Source organism: Peromyscus eremicus, chromosome 8a (assembly GCF_949786415.1).
Source record: "Peromyscus eremicus chromosome 8a, PerEre_H2_v1, whole genome shotgun sequence".
NCBI lineage: Eukaryota > Metazoa > Chordata > Mammalia > Rodentia > Cricetidae > Peromyscus > Peromyscus eremicus.
In genome coordinates this window covers 41793334-41810081 of record NC_081423.1, presented here as the reverse complement: position 1 = coordinate 41810081, position 16748 = coordinate 41793334, and the positions used below count along the sequence as shown (strand labels likewise).

At 45.7% G+C, this 16748-nt stretch overlaps 1 protein-coding gene across 1 annotated transcript; it reads right to left on the bottom strand.

Moving 5' to 3' along the window:
• Nucleotides 1-4826: 4826 nt before the first annotated feature.
• On the bottom strand, nt 4827-16331 carry LOC131916056 (E3 ubiquitin-protein ligase TRIM58-like). The gene is given in 9 exon segments (XM_059269360.1): nt 4827-4996; nt 4999-5049; nt 5052-5090; nt 5093-5413; nt 9779-9879; nt 9971-9993; nt 10861-11091; nt 13923-14018; nt 15912-16331. Coding segments are annotated over 9 exon segments (1452 nt in total).
• Between the last annotated feature and the right edge of the window lie 417 nt (nt 16332-16748).

Below are 16748 nucleotides of genomic sequence, written 5' to 3'. Positions count from 1 at the left end.
CTGGGTAGGGCCAATGCTGAATTCTGTCTTTCCCTAGCATTCCTGATTCTGGGTCTTTTCAGTATGCTGAGAAAATTTGCCTATTTGGGAAATTCATATATTAAACTAGTGACTTGATTCAGGAGAGTGAGACTGGAGGAGAAGAAAATATTAATGAAATTAGTTCTGTAAAGAACTCATCCAGTCTTCTGGAAATATAGATATCAATATATGTGGACACAGCTTGGGAGTTATAGCTTAGGACAAGCAAATCTAATGTTGGGGGTTGACTTTGTAATTATTCTTTACAGAGAAGGGAGTTTCCTAATTGTCAGAGTGATGTGAATGAAGGAAGAGAAAGTGGCAAATGGTAATATTGCAGATTAGAAGAAAGTCCATTCTGTACTAAGAGGGGTGTGCAGTAAGATAGAGATGATGGGGAGGAGAGCAGGTACCAGACATCCCATGAGGAAATGTACTGCTGTACCGCTAAGAGAGACCCAGACACCATGAAGGCCTCTACATGGGTTCTGGCACTCAACCACAGAGCCATCTCCTTGCCCCAGGTGTCAATTTCTTTATAGAAATGTTTTAATCTAAGTTCCTAGGAGGTTCTCCACCTTCCAAGTCAGTATAACATCTGACACATGGCCTGTGGGTCCTGAGGCAACGCACAATCTAATAGTGTCATTGTGACATGCAGGGACCCAAATCCCAGCAGAGGTCAATGAAACCATGCCTGAAAACGCAGCACTATCCCATCGCTGGAATCCTGTATCTCTCCGAAGCTGGCTCTCTACTTAGATTTCTTTTCCTGTACCTAAAATAGACTTAACACATTTAGCACTTGGCATTAACCTTTATTGGATGGTGGCTGACTGGTTACAAATAGTATCTATATATTGCATTTTGTAAAACATTTCTAGTTGTATCTTTTAATTCTCTTTCCAGGTTAATCATCCACTCATTCAACAAATATGCATTCATCCATAACCACATGCAACCAGTGTTTGAGATCCTGGGATATGCTTAGGAACACATTGTCAATAAATACCCTGTTCTCTTCATGATGCTTACATCACACCACAAAGAACAAATAAATTAGTAATTAAATAAAACTTCATAAATAAGAGTTTAGTATGGTGTACTGGGAGCTGATATATACTGATATGTACTATGTGGGGTAAGCAAGCCTCATGAGCCTGGCGAAGGGGAACTTGGAAGGTGTTCTCTGGGGGTGTGGAAAGAGGAGGTCTTCAGTGAGAAGACTTAGAGTGGGTTTATCAGAGAGGAGGAAACAGTTGAAGAGGTACTGGGAAAGGAGAGTTGCAATCAGCAATCACAGTTGGGGAGAAGCCCTGTGTGGGAAGTACTTGGTTGGACACAGGAGAGGCCCTGTGGTGAGAAGTACTTAGTTTGATATAAGGAGAAGCCCTGTGGTTCGAAGTACTTGGTTGGATGTAGGAGACGCCCTGTGGTGGGAAGTACTTGGTTGGACGTAGATCCACCATGGAGGCAAGGTCTCTAGAACAGAATGAAAAGGAACTCATGAGGGAGGAAGACAGAATTGGAGGAAGGACCGTGCTCAGATCTTGAGGGCCCAAGAGCTCACCTTGAAGGGTGAAGTTTTCACTGGACTTTAACTCTACCGAGAGGGTCAGTGCAGTGGCAGCCCTGTCTGGGTCTGAGGGGATGTGCTGAAGAAGAATGCGGGTGGGGAAGGACCAGCTGGGAAACCGCAGAGAGATGAGTACAGTAATGCAGAAGGGTGGGCGTGAAAGTGCGGGCTGAGATTGCCGCAGCCATGGATCAAGACTGGCTGGACTCTCAGCCCCTTAGAAGCAGAGCCACACCGTCACTGCCGAGGGGCTAGAGGTGGACAGTGGGATCAAGAACACGGTAAAGGAGTTGCTTTGTCTGAACAACTGAAGGAAAGATGCTGCCATGTACAAGATATGAGACTTTTCTGCTGCTTTTAATTAGAGGGTGATTGTACTGTGGTAGGGTCTGGGACTAAGTTTTAAACGGGCTGGGTTTTAAATGCCTGTACAGTTCAAATCAATGGTTAAATATAAAAAGGTGTTGTTTGGGAGAAAGGGTGGGGAAAGAGGGGAAACAGGTGTCCATTTAGAGGACTTTACAGCCAGTGGGTTAGAATTCCAGAGAGGATGTTGAGAATATTTTAGGGATTGGAAAGGCAGGAGAAGGATCGAGGCAGGAGATGCAAGATTGAAATCTTAGAATACAGAGGAAGAATTCTTTAATAACTCATGTTAGGATAGTGACTGACATCTTGCTAGTTGGCACTGTGAGATGGCAAAACTCAGAGTTTTGGGGACACACCAGAGACAGGAATTAGGGTCTCCATGGTAGGAAGGGTGGTCCTGGGGACTCAGATGTATCCATTGTCTCAGTCCCAACAAGATGATTTCCATGTCCCTGTGAGTGGTTGGAGATCCCATGGGAAATGCCATTTCAGGCCAATCATTGATCCAGGCTCTATTGATGGCTTAAAGCCCCTCTGTTCCACCCAGATCATGCACTGAGATGGCTTGTATGGTGTGTGAACTATACACAGGGGCATGTGAAGACCTGTCATTTCCTATCTGTAAATGAGAGACAGAGCAGAGAAGTATCTGCGTATGACCAATTAAAAAAAATCTAGAAAGAAAGCCGTATCAATAACATGATTAAAAGTAATACTATGGGCCATAAAAATATCCATGGAAAAAGAAAACATCTTGAATTTTAAAGTAAAGTTGAAGAGGAAGGTGAACTTTTTGGTGGAATATTAAGATAAAGAAAACTGGATTTGTCAATAACTCCTGTAGGGCTGTCATTTCAGAGCATGACATTTTAACATTTAACACTTATTTACCAGACACAGATACAGAGAGGTGTGAGAGCAAATGAGCCTTCACTGGCCTTTAAGGGCTTTGTTAGAAAGACAGAGAATAGAGGTGAAAAATAAGTTAAATATCATTATCATCTCATCACCCTCCTTACACAGTATTTAAGTAAGAGTTAAATTCTGGCCACTCGCCAATGATAACCTCACAAATCTCCATTAACTTTGAGGGTGTCATCAGTGTCCCTGCTCTAGGATTCATCCCAGAAGCTGAGTCTGGGCAAGAAAGGATATGATTTATTGAGGTCTTAAGACCAGTGTCAGGAGAAGAGGCAGAAAGTGCATGCTGTTTCCTTCCAGAGAGATTTGTCCCTGTGAGTGGACAGAGCTTGAATGGACAGTAAGCTTTCAAGCCAGTTCCCACCTAGTCATTAGTAGCTCCTGAAAGAAAAAAATCCAAACTTCTGAGAAATTCCTGCCTGTTTAGGTACTGAGGGTTGAGCTCAGGGTGTTGAACAAGACAGCCAAGTGCTTTACAACTAAGCTACAGTCTCTGACTTTTTTTTTTTTTTTTTTTTTTTTTGAGGTTGAATCTTGCTATGGAGCCCACACTAGCCTCAAAGTCCTGCCTCTGCCTCCCTGGTGCTAGGATTACAGGCATGCACCACCACCAATGCCAGAGCACAGGCTTCCTTTAAAAACAATTAACCCAGGGCCTAGAGAGATTGCTCAGCAGTTAAGAGCACTTGCTACTTACAGAGGACCAGGGTTGGTTCCCAGAAGCCACATGGTGGCTTACCACTGTTCACAACTCCAGCTCAAGGAGATCTGAATTCCTCTTCTGACCTCCTCGGGCACTGCACACACATGGTGCACAAGCACACACGGGAGCAGAATATCCACACACATAAAATAAGCAAATCTTAAAAAAACAAACACTTAAAATATTTTAAAATAAACAGTGAATCCAAAGACAAAAGGGGAGGTCTAGGAATCAGTGATATTGGACTTAGAGTAATGAACTTCAAAATAATTGAGAACTGGTTCTAAAATAAAGAGTTTGGGGACTGGAAAAAATGGCTCAGTTCTAAAATAAAGGAGACAGGAACTGGAAAGATGGCTCAGTGGTTAAAACTTCTTGCTGCTCCAGAGGCCTGGAGTTCCGTTCCCAGCACCCATGTTGGGCAGCTCACAACTGCTGGTAATCCCAGCTGCAGGGATCTGACACCCTCTTCTGGCCTCTGCTGGCACTTGCACTGATGTAGCACACACACACACACACACACACACAGGCATATATGCATATACACATAAAAATAAAATCTTTAAAAAAAAACAGAAAAGATGGAAAGTAATCGACTGTAGTGTTAGGAAATACAAACGTAGAAAGGAATGATTCTGAACCTATTAATCTAGAAGGAACTGTAGACTAAGTAGGATGACACATCCAACAAGAGAGAGAGAGAGAATGAAATCGAGAAAGGAAAAGCAGAAAAGATTCAGAATTACGGGTCTCACTGGAATAATATCAGCTGATTTTGAAGCAATCTCATTTCTCAGCCAAACATTGTGGCACACACCTGTGTCCAGGACACTGAGGCGAGAGTTGGGGGGAGAGCCTTAGTTAGACAGGAAGACTGTGTCTCAAAAACAAAACAAACAGAAACAAGTAGAATTGATACTCCTACATCCCATTATACGGCATGTTGAGGATGAAAGGACAATCTCATTTAATTCTAGCTTATTACTGTGAAAATGCACCAGGGAAGACGAGACATCTGGCAGCGGGGTTCGATGAGCCTGCTGCCTTTTCCAAATCATTCACTGCACATGGTTCCTCAGCAAGTGAACCACCCGGGATCCACTCCTTAGCCCCCACGGGAGAGTTTCCACAGAACAGGCCTGCCGAGCTGGCATTAGTGTGGCTTGTTGAAGCACGGCACAGCCATGCTCCCCATCCATCCAGGACCCCTGTGAAGCACAGCACTTCCGGATGGTTTCAGTATTCCTCACTTCTAACAGCAGCAGCGAGATCAAGGAGACCCCTGGGGGCCCAGTTTCCAGGCCCTGCTTCGGCCATGGGTGGCAAGATAAGAGGGGTCGTGTCACAGACAAAAAAGTAGGGCCTGAGAATGCCGGAGAAGAGATGGCTGAACGTGTAGATGTAAGACCGTTTGTGATGTTGTAGAAGGAGATTTCGCCTGCTTCGTAGTCCAGAAAGATCCGATGCGGCGAGGTCGCTCATCTTGGAGCACAGGCACCGAGGAGAGGCCAGGACCATGTACTCGCTTCCCCTCAGCAGCCACATGGCCCAGACGCCGTTCTCTGGCGATGGTGTGGTTTCCCCCTTTCTGGGCAGCGAGTCTTGGCACACCCCTAGCCCCCACTCTGCCCTTTCCCCCACGATGACTTCCCAGTAGTGTCTTCCGGAGGAGAAGCCCTGCAGGCCCAGGATGCAGGGCCAGGTATCAAAGCGTTCAGGGTTGCTTGGGACGTCCCTCCAGACCTCTGCGTCCTGCACACTGCGTAGGTCGGCGGTCAGGAGCAGGCTGGGGTGCGCAGTGGCGGGATCCAGCTTCACGTCCACTGTGGAGTTTGGCCAAGCGTGAGAATGAGCAGAAAGATCTAGCAAAACTTTATCTCTCTCTCCCCTTTTCTCCCTCCCTCCTTTCCTCCCTCTCTCCTTTTCTCCCTTTCTTCGTTTATTCTGCTGTGCTGAGGATGGACCGTAGGGCCTCGCATAGTACCACTGAGCTTCCGTTCCAGCTGACGAAAACTCAGGCACTACTAAGAACACTCAAACAGTTTCTCATTTCTCTCATCCAGAAAAACTGAGCCTGGCAAAAGCCTTGATTTGGGCCTCACAGAACTCTGCTGGACACAGTGGGACTTCTATTGCCCAATGACACGGTTAAACCCACTGCTTTGTGTGCAAAGGAAAAACTAATAAAAAGGAAGATACCGGAATGTGTGGCCTCCAGGCCACTAACTACATAGAGATTCCTGGAAGGAGGAGTTCGGTGTGGGAAGGGGTAGGGATGGAGCAGAAGCTGAACCTCTTCTCCTTGCTCCCTATTCATCATTTCTGTCCGCCTGTCCCTCTGTATCCTCCGAAACTCCTTCACAATAAATGGCCAAGTGGTGTTCCCCTGTGTTTTGTAAGCAGGTCTGCAAATTAGTTGTATTAATTGACCCTGAGAAGGGGAGTCCGAAGACACCCTCCTGACAGCTGATCAGTCAGAAGTACAGGCCAGGACCAGTCCACTGCACTGTCATCCTACCAGCTGTTTAAAGACGAGCCGACACTATACTCCCCAAACAGTTCTACAAATAGAAAGGGAAAGGATGCTACCAAACTCATTCTATGGAGCCAGTATCACCCTAATACCAAACCCAGAGAAGGGCACAACGGAAAATTACAAATTTCTCTGATAAAAATGGATGCAGAAAATTTCAGTAAATACTTCCAAACCAAATTTAAGAACATATTAAGAATGCCATATTCCATTGCCATGTTGGTTCATTCTAGCTATGAAAAGATGGTTCAATGTACACAAATCAGTATTGAGTAACCCAGCTGTGCTGGCTGGTGTTAATATCAACCTGACACAAGCTAGAGTTATTTGAAAGGAGGGAACTGCAATTGAGAAAATGCCTCCGAAAGATTCGGTTGTAAGGCATTTTCTTAATTAGTGGTTGATGGGGGAGGGTCCAGCCCATTGTGGATGGTGCCATCCCTGGGCTGGTAGTTCTGAGTTCTATAAGAAAGCAGACTGAGCAAGCCAGTAAGCAACACCCCCCATGACCTCTGCATCAGCTGCTGTCTCCAGGTTCCTGTCCTGCCTGAGTTTCTGTCCTGATTTCTTTTGATGGTGAACTGTGATGGGGAAGCATAAGCTGAATAAACTCTTTCCTCCCCAACTTGCTTTTGGCTATGAATTTGGTCACAGCAATAGTAACCTCAACTAAGACACTAGCACATAAATAAACCTAAGGGCAGAAATCACATGATCATTTCAACAGATACAGAAAAGACCTTTAATGATGCCAAATATCCATCCCTTCATGATACCTCAACATAATAAAGGGTATAGAAGATAAACATAGCATTTCCTTTAAAGTCAGGGATGAGACAAGAAAACACACAGCCCTCACTGTGTAGTGCTTGAAGTCTTAGCCAGAGCAATAAGGCAAGATAAAGACATAAGAGAACAAAGTTGAAGAAAGAAATTAAAATTTTCCTACTTACAGATGTATGTACAATTATATACTTAAAAGATTCTCAGGACTTCACCAGAAAACTTTAGACATGATAAACACTTTCAGCAAAACAGTGGACTACAAAACATACATCAAATATCAGTATCTTCTCTATCTACAACAATGATCTTGATGAGAGAGAAAGATAACTTCTAAAAAGCCAAAATAAAACAAAAAATAACAATAAAAGTCCTCCCAAAACTAAAGGAATGGACCTACCCTGGGAGGGAAGAGCTTCTATAAATCTATAAAGAAAACGTTAACGCACTGAGGGAAGAAATCAAAAGACACTACCAGGCCGGGTGGTGGTGGCGCATGCCTTTAATCCCAGCACTCGGGAGGCAGAGCCAGGCGGATCTCTGTGAGTTCGAGGCCAGCCTGGTCTCCAAAGTGAGTTCAGGGAAAGGCGCAAAGCTACACAGAGAAACTCTGTCTCGAAAAACCAAAAAAAAAAAAAAAAAAAAAGACACTACTAGAAGACAGAAAGACTTCCCTGTCCACAGACTGGCAGAATTATTATTATGAAATTGTTATGCTACTTAAAACAGCCTGCAGATTACAATGATCCCCATCAAAATTCCAATAGACAAATAGCCAAATGAATGGAAACACATGAACTATGAACCAATAGCTGAGGAGCCCCCAACTGGATCAGGCCCTCTGGATAAGTAAGACAGTTGATTAGCTTGATCTGTTTGGGAGACATCCAGGCAGTGGGACTGGAACCTGTCCTCAGTGCATGAGCTGGCTGTTTGGAACCTGGGACTTATGCAGGGACACTTAGCTCAGCCTGGGAGGAGGGGACTGGACCTGCCTGAACTGAATCTACCAGGTTGAACTCAAACCCCAGGGGAGTCTTTGCCCTGGACGAGATGGGAATGGGGGGGTGGGCTGGGGGGAAGGTGGGGGGGGGAGGACAAGGGAATCATGGCTGATATGTAAAATTAAATTAAATTATAAAAAAATAGTTGACACTGGAAAAAAAGAAATTGTCAAAGAATAAATAAAGGATTGTATTTAAATTTTAAAAAATCCAATAGAAGTCTTAGAAAGAGGAAAATCAATCCTAAAATTCATATGGAAGCACATAGGACCCAGAGATCTCAAAGCAATCCTGAGCAGAAAGAGCAAGTGTCATAATACCTGGTCTCAAATTTTACCACAGAGCCATAGTGACAAAATCAGTCTAGTGTTGATACAAAACCAGATTTGTAGAGCAGTGGAACAGAAGAGAGGACCCAGGTGTAAAACCACACAGCTACAACCAAATGAATCTCAACAAAAATGCCAGAATTGAGCATTGGGGGAAAAAAAGAGTCTTCAGCAAGTGTTGTTGGGAAACTGGATATCATATTCCCATGCATAAGAATGAAGCTAGACTGTTATCATTCAGCTAACACAAAAATTAACTCAAAATAAATTAAAGACCTTAATAGAAGACCTAGAGCTATGAAAGTAGTAATGGGAAATATCTATCATCTATCCAGATATAGGACATAAAAGCAAAAACAAAGTGGTATTTGAGTGAGGGACAGAGACAGACAGGAGGTAAGGGGGCCATAGAGGGTGATGGGGTTGAGTATGAGCAAAGTACAATGATGCACATGTATGAAAATGTCATAAGGAACCCATTCATGGGGACAGAAAGATGGCTCAGTGGTTAAGAGCACAGGGTGCTCTCGTAGAGAATCTGGGGTTTTGTTCTCAGCACCCACATTGTGTCTCATGACCGTCTATAACTCCAGGTGCAGGAGATCTGATGTCCTCTTCTGGTCTCTAAGGGCACTGCACACACATGGTGCAGGCCAAACAACTCATATGGAAAATAAGAATAGAAATCACTTTTAGAAGAAAGAAAGTCATACTTTGTATGCTTACAAAAAAAACCCAAAAACTCAAAAAACAAAAAACAAAAAACAAAGCCGTTTAAAATGGAGGCCACAACCTACATGGAAGGGGGTTGTCGGTCTTGTGGGGTGGACTGTCAGCCTGATTCCATCTCTGGGCTGATCTTGTCAGAAAGGGAATTGGGTTAGATTTCTAGTTGGGGAACCCACTGGGGCACTGGTTAAGTGTTGGAGGGAAGAGTCTAACACATTTTGGTGACCAAAGGCTCTGGAGTCAGTAAGAGAACAGGGGGAAGAAAAGATAATTTTTGCTTTATTTGTCCTTATCCCTGATGACAAGCACCAAGGCAGAGGTGAAGCTCTGGGACCCACAGACCACTCATGATAGCATGCTCTCAAATAAGTCGTGGCTGACTTTTACCTCTAGGATTTGGGGCTCTGATTGTTACCACTGCGTGATATCCACGGAGTCAGCTGCACTGAGAGCCTGGCCCAGACATCAAGGTTCTGTCTACAAATGCAGCCATGCTTCGGGTAAGAACAGGACAGAAGCCTGGGAGCCAGAGAGGAGAAGATGCATCTGGCAGCCATGCTTCGGATAAGAACAGGACAGAAGCCTGGGAGCCAGAGAGGAGAAGATGCATCTAACAGCTGAGTCTGTGCGCACGTGCGCACACCTTAGTCTTAGTTTATGTTTTCTACACATTGTGAGACTTTTACAGGTGACACAGAGGGAGATTGGGAGGTTTTTCTTTCCCCATTTCTGGCCCAAACTAACTTCCTTTGACCTGTTCCTGCCTCTCCCTCTTGTTGTGAAAGGGAGCACGGTGGACCGGACGCCTACCTTGGAATTTCTTCAGCATCTCCCTCATCCCGGGGATGCGGCACACCGTCTTCAGCTCCAAGGGGATGGCCTCTGGTTCCAGCCGTGAGACAGCTTTGCTTCTGGAAGTATGCAGAGCCCACAGGTGTCAGCGTGGTCAGCACTATCTCCCCCGCACCAGCCACCCCACACTGATTCAGAAGTGAGACATACCGGGTCAAGACTCCTCTGACTCCCTGGAAAGGAAAGACACACAGGGATGAGTCAGGTCTCTGACTTCTTTCTGAAGTCAGGCTGGATGCACAGTAAAGATGTCAGTAGAAATATCTCAAAGTTACTAACATCTAAGATGAAACTTCAGGGGAAATGAACCCCTGCTCTTTACAGGAAAAAGGCTTTAAACAATCAAACGTCTAGGTGACAAGATCAGTCACCATCGGAACAGAACCATGCTGCACACAGTTTACATCTGTTCCCCCAAAATCCATCAGTTTAGCTGTTTTCAGAATAGACAATTCTGCCAATTGGCTCTTTTGGTAGAGTTACACCCTGTACTTAATGAAGATAGAACTAGGGGGAAGGCATCAATTATCTGAAGAATTTATTTGAGGTAAACACACACAAATGTCACCCTTAATGCCTTTGCAAGGGAATACCAAATGTCTAATTCTTTGATCCATCACACCAACACTGATCATTTGATCTACACTGATAAGAAAGGAAGCCATTAATATCTGGCAGCACTTTCTCTTTTAAAAGAAATATATACATATGTACATATATATATATATCTGTGTGTATGTATTTATATATTTATATGAATTACCTAAAATCTAGTCAACATATAACTTTTTGTAAACACTCAGTTGTTTAGTGTGCGTCATTAAGTTTTTATGTTAGTGTGAGCTACCTGGCTCTCTAAGGTTCCCCTCAGATTCTCATGCCTTCTGCATCAGTTCTAAGTTCGTCTACTGAGAGCAAGCATGCCAAGCATGGCTAGGTGCTGGTATCCAGATGACAAGATCTCACCTCTGCCCTTTAGCCTCACATCTGTCTCCCCCCCCCCAATTCCCCCCACCCCCATCCCCACTCCCTTGCCTCACCTCCAGCAGCCCCAGGGCTGGCCGCTGGCTCCTCTCCTGCAGCTCTTCAGCCAGCTCCTTCAGGGCCTTGTTCTGTTGGACCAGCCTGTTCCGACTGTCTCGCAGCCTCTGCAGGGTTGCTCGCTCCTCCTCTTCCAGCCGCCTCAGCTGCAGCTGTTCCTCCTGGGCCAGAAAACCCCGGTGTTTCTCGAACTCCAGCCTGAAACGCTGTCTCTGCGTCTCTACTTTCTCCTGGGGAGACACAGCAGGCTGGGTCATGGAGGATGTTTTGAGGCATCAATTGGGGACTCCTGCTTTCAAATGTAGGGCAGCCGAGCTGGGGACGCATGCCCAGAGTCATCTCTGCTTTTCCCTCGAACTGACTGTTGGCTGTGTTCTAACAGTATGCAGGGGCCAGAACCATTGGTATGGGGGCTGGGGGGAAGGACAGCACCAGTCTGAGAAAGGCTACTGGACCCGGGATCTCAATTAGACGTGGATTTGAAGGCAAGCATTTCTAGATACAAGCTTCAGTATCATATGTAAAATAGGACAGAAATGTGGGGTGGGGTGGGAGGTCAGTGACGATTGGTCCAGCTATGAACAGTGTCCAGTCATCACACAATACTAGTTACTGTTTATTCTACCAGACACTGTATCTACTAGAAACAACAAGAGAGAGATTACAGAAACCTGGATTTGTAACTGTGCAAAGCTTGAGAGTAAAAACAGTCTCTTTAGTGCTGTGTGTGTGTGTGCGCGTGTGCGTGCACGCGTGCATATGTGTGTGTGTGTGTGTGTGTGTGTGTGTGTGTGTAGAGGTGTGTTCACCTGTGGGTGCATATGCAGAGGCCAGAAATTTACATTAAGTATCTCCCTCTAGTGTTCTCCACCTCCACCTCATTTTTAAGGACAGGCTTTCTCCCTGAGCCCTGTGCTCACTGTTTAGGCTAGGCTGGCCAACAACCCCCAGGAATCTGCCCGTCTTTGCCCACCCCCTACCCCAACATCAAGGTCACAAGAATACATCACCACCTCAGACTTTTGATGTGAGTGCTGGGGATCCAAATTCAGGTCTGCATGGTCGCACGACAAGCACTTTAGGCCCTGAACCCCAGGCTCTAAATGTTCTTTACTACAAGGTAATGGTGGCTAACATTTTCTGTACAGCCAAAAACAAGCTAAGTGTCCCTCGGGCACTGGCTTGCACATTAGATTCAGATTATTATCCTGGTTTCCACCTTTAATGTCTACAACTCCTAAAGAGGTCCAAGGAATAGATTTTATTATGGGTTACTGTATCTCAGTTTGGTTCTTGCAAAATCAGTATTTAGGAAACCAGATGTAAAGCAAGGGTAAGAGGCAAATTATCCTCCAGAGCATCTACCTCCTACATTCTCTGCTGTTCCTAATGTTCATAATTTCCTGGTTTCACTGAAGGACAGGATACTTTTTTTTTTTTTTTTTAAAGAACCAGCTGCATTAACAGTTCTCTCTCTTAAAACAACAACTTCCTCCAATTTTCATCCCCTCTCTTTTCACCATTTTCTAAATCACTACATTCACATGGTCATGGCCACTTTCTAAAATCAAATAAATTAAAATTTCATGCCCTGACTTCTGAAAGGTGAGGCTCCTGTTAAATACCCACAACACTCCCCGATGTGGGAGGTGATGCTACTGTTGAGCCAGACTGAGAACGTAGCTGTGGGGTTACAGTGGGTCGAACCAGGGGCACGAGAGGCAATGGTGAGGAGAGATTTTTGCAGTCCATCTTCCTTCATCCCACCCTTCTGCATGTGAAAGTTACAAAAGGAAGAAGGACCCTCTAGAACTTATGATTATATTTATCAAATCTCCTTTGTTGACTGTGTCTCCTGTGGACACGTTACTGACTGTAAACCATGCAGGAGCACTTGTCTTAACAGAAATCTTAGCATCACATCTATGTCAGCATAGCCATTTTGGGGTCTAGATGTGAGGACCCAGGTCTTGGATATGGGACTCTGATTGCCAAGGTCCACGGGCAGGCCAAAATCAAGAGCAAGTGACTTGGATTATAAGCCTGGATATTATTAATTTGAGAAGCAATGTTTAACTTCACCTATATTGGACACCGTGATTTGAATGGAATAAGACTTATCCCAGAAGAAAAATGTAGGGAAAAAAAAAAAACCCAGTTTTTACGGGAGAAATTATCTATAAAGACTGTACTTTCAACAAAAACAAGAAGGAAAGATCTAGAACAATACAAAAAAGAATAGAAAATGTTATTTGTAGAAGGAGAAAAATAAGAATATATCTTGGATATCACACAACACATTGCATACGTAATATGCCCATGATTTCTAAGTTTCGCAGTCTGACACCATTGAGAGTCTGACCAGACAGCTGTGTCACAGGTGTGGGGAGAATGTTATACACTGTAGTAGGTGTGTCCAGCCCACAGTCCATGGGCCAACTGAGTGTGTGCTGGGGACAGCTTTGAATGCAGCCCAATACATTTGCAGATGACAGTGTTATGTCTGTCTCAGTGTCAAAAGGTTGGACACCCCTGCCACAGTGTTCCGCAGAGTTCCTGACTCTGCCCAGTAGGTGGCGGCAGCGTGCTTCAATCTGTGGCTCAACTGGAGATAATCCAGGCTCAGAAAGGCTGCCTCCACAAGTGTGCAAATAAGATGTATAATGAAGAAAAAGGGCTGGGTGAGGTGCAGAAGAGGAATGCATGGATACACGACTGCAGACGGCTGACTGTCCTTCTGTGTATAGGGTGGTTGCTGTTCTCTGTACTCTGTTACACATGTTGTATAGCGTTGATTTTCATTCATCTCACAGTTCTGATTGTGAATCATGGATTGAGGTGACTGACTTATAGCAGTGAGTTTGACAGTAAGATTCAGAGGGCAAAGCGACTTACTTATAAGTCAGGTCATATCAACAGGATTGAAAAGTGACCCAGGAGGGCACTGTGGTGCTTTCTGGAGGAGATGGGGGAGTCAGAACATGAGTGTGAGAGAGTGTGATGGCAGAATGTCTCACACCCTTGGCCTGAAAGCTCCCTGAAGCCACAGTTCTGTCCGCACCTTCCAAATGACGGTCTTCTTCCCCACGTTGGTCTCCTGCATCAGAGTCTCCTCCATTTCCTTCCTCACAAGTTCCAAAGCGGCTTGGAGCATCCTCTGTTGGGAAGACAACACGGGATCACTGTAGATGCACCCTCTCGGGCCTTTGGTTTACTTAGATGTAAAGTACAAAGAGCAGCCTGGGAGTCCCTCACTGACCTAACTCAGTACTCACTAAACTCAGCAGACACCTTGTCCGGTGCCAGACACCGAGATGCGCCTAAAAGTTTCTCATTATGTCACTCTTTCCAATAGTAAAACAAAATGTTAAAATGTGAGGTGAAAAGTAACAATAGAATACAAATAAGGTGCTGTGGTATACTTAAAGGTTAGAAATACAATTATGAGGATAAATGGTTGCATTTTGATAAATAGCTGTATAAATATATACATGATACACAGTCGTATAAAATATAATGCCAATTTGGAAAAAAAAAAACTATGATGTAGTAGAATTGCCATCTACTGCTGACAGACTGAGGTATGATGATATTTCTTATTTATTACTTAAGAGCTTATTTCCTTTTACATTTTTTAGTGTATATGTGTAAGTGTGTGTGTGTGTGCCCCCACAAGAGTGCCAGAGACACAAACTGAGGTCAGAGACTACTCGCAGGAGCCAGTTATCCTTCCATCACGTGGGTTTAGGGATCAAACTCAGATTGCCATGTTGCCAGCAAGCGCCCCCTACCCAGGGAGTGGGGAGGGTGCAAGAGACACTACCTCCTTCCAGCAATAGGACCCCGCAGGGAGGCGCGTGTGTGTGCTTGATTACAGAGAACACATACACAAATACGCTTTGGGAAGGAAAACATACAGGGCCCCGCCATAAAAGTTACTCAATAAATCCTACATACACGTGGTTCACGCTTGAAAGGGGTCACGATAGCGCTGTGTGGAACGTGCGTATAAAACAGCCTTGGAACTCGTGCTGGTGCCTGACGGACCAGGCTGCGGTGGGATTTGCTTTGCTGTTGGAACATTTTGCTCTGTCAGCTCAAAGAAACCACGAGCCACACCAAGGAGGTGACAAACAGCAGGGCAGGCCTGGGGACAGCAGTGACAGGGCGGAATCTGCGGGATCTGTGTTTGGTTAGGATAAGAGCTGGGCACGCCTTAGGCAGCTGCCGCTGATTGGCTGAGAGGTCTAGATGGTATTTATTTGGCATTTAATTAAAGAAAAAAAAAACAACCCCCCCCCCACAGAATATTTATTGAAAACAGTAACAGACACATCTCACTAGCCAAGCTCTGTGTGACGTTTTCAGGACGTAAGCAGGTAGGATCATAATTTTAAAATCTGATTTTAAAAAATACCCCATGCCTGAATTTTTATAAAATCAAGAGGAAGCAAGCGGTAAAATCATGAGGGATATTTCCAACGAGTTGAGGAAAATACCCCGATTTTTAATTTTAGAGAAAACAAACTAGCAAACACCTTAAGAAAGCGAGTGCTCCTTACAACAGGGTGGTTAAGCTTGCCAACGGAAGGAAGACCACACTGGCATCCCTGGTAACGGTTGTTCAGGAAGATGGAAACTTAAATGTACTTAAAACGAGTCCGGCAAATGTGAAGGAAGATAAGAGAGCAGCCTTCTGCGGTTGCGGTTGCCGGGGTAATACATGCTAAGGCTAGAAGCACTAGGGAGCCCCTTTATAGACAGGGCATCTGTGCTCTCAGCAGGGGCGAGCCACCCGCTGCGCGAGCCCCGTTGTGATCAGAGGCTGGACTTAGCAAAAGCCCTTCCCAGGGGCAAAAGCCACCGCAGCTTCGGGGAGTGTGAGCTAGTAAGGATGGGGAGGAGACCAGGGAAGGGAGGCGCTTGGGAGTTACTTAAGAGACTCGGTAGCACCTTTTGGATCTGCTTGGAATATGTCCCTTCACATTCCCAGCTCAGCCTGCACCAGTGTCTTCCCATTTTCCACACGGGGACCTGAGCTACGTCTCACCTGGTAGCGGCTGGCAGCCTCCTGCAGCGGTTCAGTGTGGTGGCTCCGGTGTTCGGGGCTAGTGTCACAGACCCAACATATCATCGTCTGGTCCTCCTCGCAGAAGCGGCTCAGGTCCTCGCCGTGCCGCGTGCACTGGCGCGTCCCGGGGTGTCCTGTACCCAACCCCAGCTGCCTCACGCTGTCCACCAGACTGGCCAGCTGCCGATTGGGCCTGAAGCTGGCGGGCCTGAAGGGACTCCTGCACTGGGGACAGGCGTAGACGCCGCCCTGCGCGCTGTCTGACTTCTCGCAAAACTCGGAGATGCACCGCAGGCAGAAGCTGTGGCCGCAATCCACACTTATGGGCTCCTGCAGGAAGTCCAGGCACACGGAGCACCGCGCCTCCTCTCGCAGGCGCTCCCCGGGCGCGGTGGCCATGGCCCTGGCCGGTGGCAGCAGCTCCTATTGCCCTAGCGGTCTGCACAGAAGGAAGGAAACCCATGAGCAGGGGAGCAGGCCCTGGGGGGTGTTATCTCCTGGGCTGGCCCAGATCCAGCAGCCAAAAAGAACCACTCCTGGTGACAGCAACAAGTCCAGTGACTGTCACTTCCTCCGAGACCCAGCAGCTCCTTTTCTATTTTTTTCTGTTCCTTCTTCCACCAGCTTTGTTTGATAAATATTATCATTTTATATAATGCAGCATTTACACCATCCTAACTAACATTAGAGGTGATTGAAGTTTGCACTGTTTTGTAGTGTGGATCGAACCCAGAGCCTCACATAAGCCAGGCAAGTCCTACCACTGAGGAACATCCCCAGTCCTCTTTTTATCTTTTATTTTGAGACAGGGTTCTA